A 12,804-nucleotide genomic window follows, 5' to 3' on the forward strand; every position below is an offset into this window, starting at 1 on the left:
TTCTGAAATGAACTTGTTTTGCAAAGCTGACGATTTGAGAGTATAACAGATGGTCTTGGAAATTTTCCGCCAACGTTACAATTTATTTATTGATATTGCCCGACCTTTTTTAAATGACTAAAAGCTCTTCGATATATATTTTAACATCCTTCCTCTGCTCTTAAAACATATACGCCTTATGAATTCGTTCTTTGTGTGTTGAGACTCGTACCTTGAGCAATTGTTTCGTCGATTTCGACGGACGATATTCGTGAAGAAATCACTTATGCACTTTTTAATTTTTCTATACCGGGTTACTCTTCAAACACCGTCACCAATTTCCCAATAAAAACGGTTTCAACTAATAATAATTAAACTGATGGCGAGAATTGATTACTTTTCACTTACCGTTTTTTTAGCGTTCGGTGAATTGGCCTCCTACCCTTGAACGCAATTGGGGAAAGGGACACCCAGGATATGATGAACTCCTACTGTTACTATAATGAACTACTATTACTGCGATGATCAACCAAACTGCAGCGCGCATCATTGAAGCTGCTTATTTCTCTCATAATTAATTATTCATGGCTCTCTTACATGTCCACTGAGGTTTGCTATTCGAATGGTACTGCTCAATTCCTGGTTTCTTATACCTTGGCAGTCTTTTAGGAATACTTTCTCAATGGCCAGACAAAAATTTTCTTTTCGAATAACACCTTAGGGCTATGTTTTCTATATTTTTCTGATTTTCATAGTACTTTGAATTGTATATAATGTTTTCCTTGGTGTAGGAAAAGAGTTATTTTATAATATGTACCAACGTTCTTGTGTGTGCAGATTAATTCTTTTGGAAACTAAGTAACGCCTGATTATCAATACAAATAACATTCAAGCTGTGATTTTCTTGAGAGCAAATTATTTAGTCCAGTGATAGACTGCAGAGGAAATTTAACTGCAAATTGGCCTCTTTCACCTCATTATCATCACTAAATCTATCAAGATAACATCTGGACTGAGCTCTTATGTTTTTTTTATGTAGAAATGCACTTTTTTCGTATAAAATGTGCTTGTAATGCACTTATGCTTTCACTATTCTAGTTGCTTTTACTTCAATTTGAGATGCATTCCTCCAAGCCAAGGATGCCCAGCTCCTTGCTTTCTTCCAAGACTTCTAGCGGACTTATAAATTACAGATGCCAATTGATTCATTGAGTGAACCTAGCCCATTACACATTGAAAATGTTGCTGAAAGATCACAACATAATCTAAACTCCTAGAGTGTATGTGCTAGAAAGTTACCTCATCCTTGAATGGGATGGTTTCAGGCATCACTTTGCGAAAGTGATTCATACTGGAAAAGAAAATACTTTGTTCTTCCATGCACGTTTCATTATGCACGACCTAGGTTTCGACTTGCAAAGTCATCATCAGGTGAAGTACAGAGAACACACAGCTTTATACAGTAGATAGAGAAGAGGAGGGGGAGGTGGTGGTAAGTGGGAGGAAGGGCAAAAGATGGGGAACACTAGAGAGGGGGGAAGAGGGCGGTTTGGCATGGCTTTGGGGAGGAAATGGACTTGGGAACAGAGGGAAGTGCAGAGGGGGATAGCGGGAGGAATACATCGTCATTACCCAATACACCCTCACATAATGAGTGTTCTCGGAAGTTTCCAAAGCGTTCCAAGGCATCTAATCTCAATCCCTTCCTCTCCAAATGTATAATCTCAGGAACAAAGTCACTTGTGTGGTTATTGCCCTGTAGGTGCTTGCTCAAGCATAAACCTTCTCCCCTCTTTCCTCCCTCCATATGCGCACACACACACACCCCAGTTTCCCTTCTCTTTCCCCTCCTCCCTCTTCACCACCCTCTCCCCCCTCCTCCACTCTAGCTAGTTTATGAAGCAATCAATGTGTCTCCTTCACTTCACCTGATTATGACCTTTCTGTAAGTGTGAACCTAGGCCGAGCATAAGAAAACGGGAGTGGAAGAACAAAGGATTTTCTTTTCCAATCCTGCCTCCATCTTAATGTGATTGTGCAAGCACATAGAAATAAGAGGTGAGACTGTATTTGAAGAGCATTATCCCTCTGTTGGTTCTCTTTAATTTCTATATATGCATGATAGGCAAACAGTCAGGTTGTGTTCTTTTACTTTTTACAGCACATATGAAAGGGACCAACTGAAGAACAGTTTACCCTTATTTGTAATAGCTCGTTAAAACTAATGAATCAGTAACCTCAGAGCAAAATGAGTTCTATGTCCCATTATAAAACTCATGTATTGAATGATTCCTTGTGATTCGGATATATCTATCAAATCATTCTATCAAGCTTGTTAATCCCAACTTTTAATTCTGCCTCTGCATATTGTTCTCAGGCATGCAGCACATGCATATCACGAATAATGATGTTTACATTTTTCTCTACAGTCTTTCACAGTTTTCATCACTTTGACTAAAATTTCTTTAACATGTTTAATTGTGTTAAACTTCAAATAATTTTGTTTACGTGTGAACCTTTTGTCTCAAATTGTTCAAAAATTTAATAATATATTTTCATTTTGAAATGGCCAATCTGCAGTATTCTTCAAAAGAAACCTATGCTTTGAATAACGCATTTTTCTCATTTAGAATTATTGTTTGATGGAAGGGAATTTGGCATTTGGCACAATTCATGCTAATACTTATCTTGATATATGTCAGTAATTTCTTTAAAAATGTAAAAGTATTATCATTCTTACTAATTTGTGTGTATTCTTCCTCAGCCTCTGATGTGAGAAATGCTATCAAGTGGTCTGAATATCTTGACCAAGTATTTGTTGGAAACTATGAGCTTGATCCCACTCTCACCTGGCAGTATTTTGGAAGTGCCCATGGATTTCTCAGGCGCTATCCAGGTAGGTTAATTAGTGCAGTTTCCTAATCTAGTACATTTATGTAGTTGTGATAAAGTTTGACATACTTTTATAGATTATTATGTCGTTTTCAAACTATTTTCTTTTTGACTTACCTTGTAGATTTGAAAATATGCGTATTTCATCATATCCAATTTAACTATGCATAATAAATGGGAGACACAAGAATTTTTATTCAGTTGTTCCTTATCTGATTGGTATTATTAATTCATGTGGAGCCTCAGATTCCTTAATCAGTGTTGTGTAAACTGGAATACATTACTTTTTAAGGTACCATTTGCAAATTTGAAATTGCCTGAAATTGAAAAGGCAATGGATTTATTTTTTTATAAATATGCCATAGGGATTGTACCAAATGATATAAATTAACCCTGTTAATACTTTCATCACCACTCTAAGATATTTCAAGGGTCACAAATCATACATTTTATGTTAATCAGTGACCAATGATCATTAATAAATATGAAAACAATATGGAGTGCCAGAAATCTTAAATCCACCAGTCTCAATGAATCTAAGATAATATATGCAACCCGATGAAAGTTCCTGCCAGAAAAGTCAAATTAACTGCTATGGTTTTCAATTAGAAATACTAATATAAACACAAATACTCTCAACTAAATATATTTGTTTCAATTCATAATGAATAGATTCCATAAAGCTATACTTAAAACAACAAATTTCAACAACTTTAATTTTCTCTCATTCGCATTTGATTCATTGAAGTAATAATTTTTGCATCGTAAATTATGACTTCATAGATTTTTCCAATGATTCCGTAGTAAATTACAACGTACTCTAGCATTTTTCCCTCTGAAAATATTGATGTTCCGAATGATTTCTCCTTCAGGAAATTAAATCTTGCCATATAAAATTACTACAAAAATTACTTGTCCAAAGTTACTTTAGAATATCTGTCAGGAAGTACCAAAGCACAGCTGTTCTAACCATTTAAAAAGAGAACAGTGGTGCATCTTGAGCATTTAAAGAATTTGTATCAAGGCTCATTGAGAATATCTATCGTCTACATCAGCACAGGTGGTTTTTTGCATCATTTCTATTGCTTTCAATTAATAGCAGAATTGAACTTAATTGTCGGGGAATGCCATTGAATTCACTTTCATGATAAGTTTTGCATGCAATCGGAGCATGCAACCCAAAATATAAAGATCTTGTTATGTATTTTGAGTGATTAACTGACAATAAACTAAACAGCATAACTTTATTTCCCATCATTAGTTACATTATTGCTCCCTAGGGAAGCAAATGATTTCCTACAAGTATTGCTCCTAATCGACCGAGTTTGTCATTTTACTAGAGGTCATCAACCTACTAGAAGTCATTAACCCAAAATCACTTTTCCATCTTGGCCTGTTCATCGTCAACTTACCCAGTTTATTTCCTTTGCAGCAAATAAATGGCCAGTTGGTGCAGTGTCCAGTGCAGACGAGGACTTTAGAACAGCACAATGGTACCTATCGGCGGCAACCAGTCCCAAAGATTTGATCATACTTTTTGATGCATCTGGGTCCATGAGTGGATCTCGGAGAGAGCTTGCCAGAGCAACTGCATCTGCAATTCTAGACACACTTGGGGCAGATGACTTTGTTAACATCCTCCGTTTTGCAGACACCACTGAGAGCATTGTTCCATGTTTCAAGGACATGTTGGTTCAGGTATGTTTTCAAATATCATGTTTGATGCTCCATCCTCTTTTCCACTCAATCTTTTATATTCAGATTGATTTTTTCCAGGGACTTGCTGATAATATCATATTTCATTATATCTCTGATACAGCCTCCCCTATATATTGCAACCTTTTTGTAATGTGTCCCAGGTTTTTCACTATCCCACAATTTTCTTGATTATAACAGTTTGTAAAAAAAAGATTTAATGCAATAACATTTCAGATTTTTTTTAATGCTCCCTAATCAAATGGTTGCACCATCATGTTCAAATTTGGAGGCAAGAAATACATCTTACTCAGATAACTTATAATTTCTGTGGGGTGTCAATGGCCAATAATTTTAGACTTAGGCCTTTAATTTTGTTAATATCTCTTCAAAGTGGGTATACTCATAGTTCAAGTATACCAGCCATTGTCAACTGAAATCATCCCTTGGTTATTGGACTAAACTCGAAATATGTTACATCCACAATTTTTTACATTGTAAAGACAAATGAAAGAACTATTATTCATAAATTAATTTTTTCTTCGACCATGGTTGTGGAAATGGGTTGTGACTCCCTTGAGAGTTTGAGTCCCCACTGGAGGTAGATTATGCATTGGGAAGCATAGGAGGGGGTAGGTCAAAGGGTACAGATGATCATTTAAAAGAAGGAACTCTTTGGAATGAGCAAAGATTATCTCTAGTTCTTCAAGGGCATTTGAACATGGACCTTTTCCATCTATGTGTAGGATCCTTGGGTAGAAGTCCCTATTTTATGCATTAATAAGTTTTTTTGTAAATTTAGAAGTGTATTTGTTTTTCAATGTTGTAAGCAATATATTTTTGATTCTGGTACTGAATGTTCTGCTTGTCTGATCAATGTATACATATTGCGTTGCAGTCATTGCAGTGGAGTTCATAAACTCCACTTTGTTCCATAATGTCAGTCTTGTCTTTGATATACCACAAAATGTCTTAGAGTCTGTTGTTTCAGACCGCGGTGACTTTTTCCTTGGGGAGGTCTTGGATCATATGCAATTTTTTTTTCAAGGAAAGAGAGTCTCAGCATTTTTGAGGGATGTGGTTTCTTGAATAAGGGAATTTCACTTGGTCTGTGTCATTGTTTCCCACAAAGAGAGAAGTTAAACTTTCTGTCAAAGACTTCAAGTAATAAGTCCAGTAAATTTAGAGTTCTTTCACTTTTTTGCTCATTTGTGAACTGGATCTTTTTGTCAATTGAATTTTTTTAAATGAATAATGATTTAATTCATAAATAATTTTAAACTTTTTTTAAAAATTTACTCATATAGTCCTCTTTTCTGTTTAATTTATTGGGTGATATGACCATGAATATTTATCATGTGCAAAATAATTTGTTTCTCACAACTATTCAGAATACATATCTGAAGGATTTAAATTGATGTATTTCAGGGAAGTAGAACCAATATACGAGAACTAAGGAATGCTCTTGATAACGTAAAGCCAGAAAATATTGCAAATTTTTCATCTGCCTTGATCACAGCTTTTGAACTCCTGCACAAGGTGTGTATCCAATTTTGTATACCTACTTAATCATTTAAGTATTTCTAATTTATGTAACCAGTAATTCTATTATTTCTAAAATGTAAATATTACAACTACATGGTATGATATTAGTCAGCTATCTTAAATGGGAGTAAATAGTCAGTTATAAGCTAATCAAATTGGGCAGTAAGTGCATATGTGTACATTTTTACTTGAGAATGAATGAGGAAAATTGTGACTGCACTTCATCTTATCCTTGACATTTTTAAGACATATTAAGGTTTCATGTATATGAAGTACTTGGAATTTGATGGACTTCTTGTAGTAAGTTTCAATTATCAACTGTAATATCAGGGACCAGTGGGCGCAAGGCATCATTGAAAAATTTAATGCAATGGATCATCTGAAATGTATGATTTCCAGGGTATTATAGCTTAATTTTAAGAAACATTATGTAAATGTGGGTCATGGTAGTCCAGGGGTAGAACATTAGATGACTGCTCGGTGGGCCCGCGTTAGATTCCTGGGAAAGCCTCTGCCCTCTGCTCCACTCAAGTTATGTGATTTTTTGGGTAATAGATCTTCCTGGGTAACCATAACCGGCACAGGGAAAGGAACTGGCCCCCTACCCTGATAATGTGTGAATTTCACACACCATATAGGGCTTAGTACTAAGTGAACTCAATCATCGCCCACCAAACCGACCTTCGGGTTGATTACTGTTTATGGTTTTTTTATTATCTAAGCGCCTCTTGATACCTTTTCAGGAAATTATTTAGTTTTTTGTCAATTCATTGATCTAATCATACTTTCTGAAACCTTTTGAAAAAAGTGCAGTTAATATTACAATCCCTTCACCTGGTACATCTCTGAAATTATTATAAAGATGGGTGTATGCAGAATTCTGTGCTCACACTCTTCAAGGAGTACCTTAAAATCAATAGGGTTCTTATTTTTAATACGAGGTTTACCCTGATTAAAGAAATAAACTATGTAAATCAGGTTTTCATTTGCAACTGACCCAAATTAAATGTTGCACCAGCCATCAACCTTTAAAGAATAAGCAATAGTTAAGATAGTTTTCATTTGAGAAATAATTGGGAGAAATTATTTCTCAAACCAGCTTAAGTATTGTTTATTCTTTGAATAGTGAAAGGATGCATCTAACATTTCTTAGTCAAGTTCAAGATGCCAAAAATGTAGGAAGAAATTTTTGAGCGTTTGGAATCGGTTGAAAAATTATTAATGGATAAAATCAAAAGATAAAATTAAGAAAATATGCATTGGAAAAATTTTTTCCCATGAATCTGTTTTGTTCTTAGCTTGTTAAAACTTGTCAACCATACAAGATAGTCTTGATTCCTCACTCTGTAATCATGATGTTACTTGTCTAGAAAATTTCTTGCCATAAATTTTAATTTTTTTTTGTTTTTCTGTTTTTGTGTTTAGTATAACCGCACAGGTCAGGGATCACAATGCAACCAGGCAATCATGATTATCACAGACGGTGCACCTCATAGTTTCCGTGAAATATTTAAGCAGTACAACTGGCCTCATATGCCTGTGAGAGTGTTTACTTACTTGGTGGGCAAGGATGCTGTGAATGCTCCAGACCTAAATTGGATGGCATGTGCAAACAAGGGTAAGTTGATTGACAATTAATTTTACCATTGCTACTATTTTACAAAGATCTTACTTCACCACCAATATTTTTATAATTGAAAGATTCAATTCATTTTATTTTTTACATTAATGCTAAAATATTATTTAGGAAATGAGAGAGACAGATTGTGGGTGAAGCTCAGTCATCGAGAATTTTCAGCATATTGTTTGTGGTTGCCAGCTTCAGAGCCCAAAACATCTTCACTTGCCCCTGTGAATCCAATAATTTAGCCCTAAATCCCCCATATTTTAGAAAGTGCATGTTTTTCTATCATATATTCATATTTAATGCAATTGCATGTCATGGAAAACTATGATTCAAAGACAGCAGCATTCCATAATAACATTTGATGATTTGAGACTCTACTTTGTGAGATAACTTTGAAAAACTTGGTATTTTTTCATAAAACTTTTGTTTTGTGAAAAAAATCTAAGTTTAATTATTCAGTGAGCATACCATGATAGTAAAACATGTGAAGATGAGGCAAAGCAGTGGAATCAAGGAGGAGGAAGGCGGGCGAGGGTCTACAGGTCTTTTAAAAAATGAAATAATGAAAGAGTAATTGCCAGGCAGTTCTCAAAACAAACCAGACCTTAAAAAAAATCAGGGAAGAAGATTTTCCTCTATGTCTCAGTGCCCCACCTGAATCTAATACAATCACAACTCTGAGAGATATGCAGTACAGTGAGAGTTATTACAAACAGTAAACCTAGAATTGATAGTGAGGGCTAAAAATTGCATGATGCAGGCTCTACTTTATAGCTGTGGTAATGCCTGTCCTTGATGGTATCCAAATGCCAGGGAGCCCAGAAACTGAACTGTTAGAATCAAGGGGAAGAAAGGGACTGGGATCAGGGGAGAAAGATTTGTCTCAAAGATGTTTAGCAGTTTAAACAGTTCATCAGAAACAAGACCCTAGCCCTCAAACCCTTGTTAATGATCTTGATGCTACTGTTTTGCTTATCTGTGAGCACCTGCTCAAAGTGATTAAATTAATGAAATATTCTAAAAATATGTCTGCTCTGGAAAAATGTTTCTGGGATTAAATTATTCATTTTCCTATTCACAGGTTACTTTGTTCAAATCAGCAGCACACATGAAGTGAGGAATAAGGTTTTGCAATACATTGAAGTGATGGCTCGCCCCATGGTTATGTATCAGAACGACCACCCAGTTCAGTGGAGCCCTGTTTTTGCTGATACTAAGGTGATCTTCAATTAAATTATGCTATTTTAGTCTACCACGTAATTATTGTTGCATGAAGAGCAAGCAGAGTCAGACATTTTAATATTATTAGAGAAGGTGAAGGTAATACTCTAAGAGCCTTTGGTCTGTCATCAAGGGTCTCCCATTAAGTTTTATATTTATTGCCTGGGGTCACATTCTCACCCGGAGTTTTTGTGACTAGAAGTCTATTTCTAAAAATTTCAAGTTGCAATTCAATCAAGGAAACAACTTTAAACATAATCTTTAACTTATAGACCAAAGGATTGCTTAAAAATGATGATTGTTATGACCGTTTAATCCTTCTGGAAAGGCTAAGAATGGCTAATCTACCGGGAGTCGTCCAAAAGCTTGCGCATAGTTTTTCTCTATTTTATACTCCTCAAAGAACTTTTGAATAAGTTTAATACTGAAATGAGATAACAAGGAAGTTGAAGGAGTCTTAAATTAGTAAAATAAGAAGAATATCAAAGAATTCACATGTGTTTCTTCTGTTAAATTGATAAAATTGAATTTGCATGCATGCTTACAATTTGATCCAAAATTTGAACATGAAAATCAATAGTTCCACTTTATTTGCTTCCCCAAATAAATAATCATGTACATGTAATTAATGTAGACGAAAAAACTAATGTATTACTTTGTTTTCAAGCTCTTTGGGGGGCATTCCACACATGAGTGTTTATGGATCAATATTTATGAACGTTATGGCTTATTCTTCAGGAGGTTGTTAGGAGAATGCTCAACTTGTTTGTCTAAATATTCATCAGAGGAACTGAAAAACATAAAATTGAAGGAGATTCAGGCCTTGAAAAGTTTGATGAAAAGTTAGTAAAAATATAATGATGAAAGAGATAAATTCACATGAATGATATAAAAGTTCAAGTTAGTATTTTACCAGATCTACGCAAAAACTTGGTATAATGTAGGAAAATATACCATTGAGGATGCAAAAATGAAGCTATGTTAAAATAAGTTATTGAGTCCAATAATAGTGATCCTCAAAGATAAGTTAACATTTATTAATAAGTGGATATTTCCAATGCACTTGCATTGTTATAAGCACTTGATATTATATTATTTTAATATTTCATGGAAACTAAATGCAATAAATGTAATACTGAAAATGTTAATAGGTATTATCTTATTTTTCACTCAGTAATTGCTGGCTAATTTGAGCAGCTTTTAATATGACAAAAATGCTTGGAGGTTCACAGGGAATACATGTATTCATATTGCAACCCAATGCAGTTCATATGTTCATAAAGACTGCATTCTCTTGAATCTATGCAAGCCCTTATTAATTTCATGCTTCCCTAATATGCACCTCTGCAAAAGTTGTATTTTGGGTGAAATTTTTCTTTAGCCCATGAAAGTACAGGGTAATATTTGTTAGATTTTAAAAAGGGATTTTTAAAATTAATTCACACATGTACTCTTTCAAGCAGAGTGGATGTGTGAGAGCTGCTGGTAGCAACTGCCCTGATTATCAATTAATGACTACTGTCTCCACGCCTATTTTTGACCGTCGCAATTACTCGGTAAGTTAATTTCTTATTCTTGATAAATATTTATAATATTACTTCAGATCAAATTTAGCAATTTTAATTATTTTCAAATAGCTTTGTTAGGCTAAGGTAATGAATGAAATGAATGATAATATATGCATGACAAATGGAAAATTGATTAAATATACTTCATAAACAGGTGCGAGTTGCTAATCTGCTTGGTGTTGTTGGAATTGATGTTCCAATTCAGCAGATTAAGAAGCTTGTTCCACCTTATAAGGTTAGTACAGCTTTTTTTTGCCTTTTTATGCACTTTCAATAAATATTTTATAATTTTTTTATATTAAAAATAAAAACAAATGTATATTATTGCCATATTCTCATCAGAATTTGATGCATCTCAGTGGCAGAAAAAAGGGAACACTTGAGTGTAAAGTGTGTGACTTCATGAAACTATGGCCTGTTTTTGCACCATGCTATCAAAATACTTGCACTGTTTTGTAAGATACTGTAACTCTTCAAAATGATTTCACAGATGATGTGAATACTGCAACAGTACATAATTATACCTAAAATTTAATGCTTGAAAACACTGTTCATCAAAGTATTATTTGACAAGTGGCATCCAGTGATTTCATACTTAAATGATGGGTGCACTATAAATAAATATATCTTATGATTTTGATAAAATGATCCAAACATATAACTGCAGGAAAAACTACTTGTGAAATGCATAATCACAAAAATCATGCCTATACCAAATGCATTGTGTTCAAACATATCAACTCTAATGTGTAGAAAATAGTTGATAAGTTAAGCTAAGATAAAGTTTTAAGGTGTAATATTTTGGACAGCATATAACAAAGTTTAGAAGTGTAGGACAAACACTACAAGCACTTGCATACATGAAAACAATCTGAAATCACAAACAAATCATCATGTCTGATCACAATTTAGGGTAGATCTGGAAGTGATTAATGAAGATTGGCAGGCAGAGTGATTTCATAATAGAAAATCACCAAAAGATTTTCTTACATTAATGTTTTTTAGGAATAATCATCTCTATCACTTTCAAAGATCTGTATGTACAGTATAGTTCAGATTATTTGTCAGCCCACCCAATCGTATTATTTATTGGTCCATATATGAGGATTTACCTCGCCTACCATCCAATCCTGTTCCCTCTCCACTCTCCAGGTAGTTAATGATATTCAATTCATAATGAAAAAAATTTTCTCCCACACCCTAGTAATTTACTCACACACTTGCAAGCATACGGTTGCACTCAAGAAAAACTGCTCTCAATTATGACTCTTATAAAGCATTGCTCCATGCTACAACAACGCAAGCAGTTTACTTAATGCACTGCTTCGGCTGATGTAAGCATGGTATAATGAGGCAAGATGCACTTCCCGCACAAATTTTTGGGAGTAGGTGAAGGAGGTAGGTAATCATTAGCACTATAAGAGGGGAGAGAGTTGTGGTGGTGAGGAGTTGGGACTATAACTGTAGATAATTGTGGCTGGCTGTCATAGTGAATCTTACCCCACCAGTGTCCTTCAAAGTTCACAATTTCCAATGAATAGCAAGGTCCATGCCTTTAATTACTATGAATAATCAGCACACTAATGCATATGGATTTGCCTTGGATTAGTTTCTGATATTGGATTGTAGAGTATGAAGTTCACCATATTATATATGAACTAAATTTTTTTTCAAATTTATCAGTTTAGTAATCACAGCACTGAAACATAGCATATAGAACAGATGAGGAATATATATATAAAAGCCTACAAATTTAATATGGATCACTATTTTCACAGCAGTCATGTATTCATGTATGTATATAATTTATGACACTCAATAGAATGGAATACCTATTGAATTCGGTATACTAGAGCATCAAACTCAAACATAATTGCTAACTAGAATGTTTACCTCTCCTGAGAACTTCTTCTAAATTGGAACACACAATATCAGACAGCTGGTACTTTGAGAAAAATTAATATGGTATATTAAAATATTTTTATTAAAAGAATAGACAATTGATTGTAAAAGCCAACATAATGAACACAGAATGCATATGCATGCAATTGATGTATGGTATACATCATAGGTCAGAATATGTAATCAAATTAATGAGGCCTAGGAAGTTGTTAAATGTTTTATTTTGGTTTCTTTGCATTTCCTTTCCTAAAATTATACTCAATCTTAAATGAATCCAGATGTATAGTGTGCATGTGTACTTATGTTCTATGAATAAACTTATTTGAAACTATTTTATTTGGACAAAAGTAACCATCGCTGAAAAGGGTCTCCAAT

The 12,804-nt window shown here is 34.2% G+C and overlaps 1 protein-coding gene across 2 annotated transcripts in view; it reads left to right on the plus strand.

Annotated features, from left to right (window-relative positions):
- stol (voltage-dependent calcium channel subunit stolid) overlaps positions 1-12,804 on the plus strand; it is a 346,602-nt gene that overhangs the window by 296,002 nt on the left and 37,796 nt on the right. For both annotated transcript variants that reach the window (XM_071598907.1, XM_071598908.1), the window contains exons 5-11: positions 2,744-2,875; positions 4,304-4,569; positions 5,995-6,105; positions 7,537-7,729; positions 8,820-8,956; positions 10,423-10,515; positions 10,682-10,762. In XM_071598907.1, the coding sequence (XP_071455008.1) occupies positions 2,744-2,875; positions 4,304-4,569; positions 5,995-6,105; positions 7,537-7,729; positions 8,820-8,956; positions 10,423-10,515; positions 10,682-10,762 (1,013 nt within the window). The remainder of the gene's footprint in view (positions 1-2,743; positions 2,876-4,303; positions 4,570-5,994; positions 6,106-7,536; positions 7,730-8,819; positions 8,957-10,422; positions 10,516-10,681; positions 10,763-12,804) is intronic.

The sequence above is a fragment of the Hetaerina americana genome, unplaced genomic scaffold, assembly GCF_022747635.1.
Source record: "Hetaerina americana unplaced genomic scaffold, ioHetAmer1.1.p SCAF_10, whole genome shotgun sequence".
Lineage (NCBI taxonomy): Eukaryota > Metazoa > Arthropoda > Insecta > Odonata > Calopterygidae > Hetaerina > Hetaerina americana.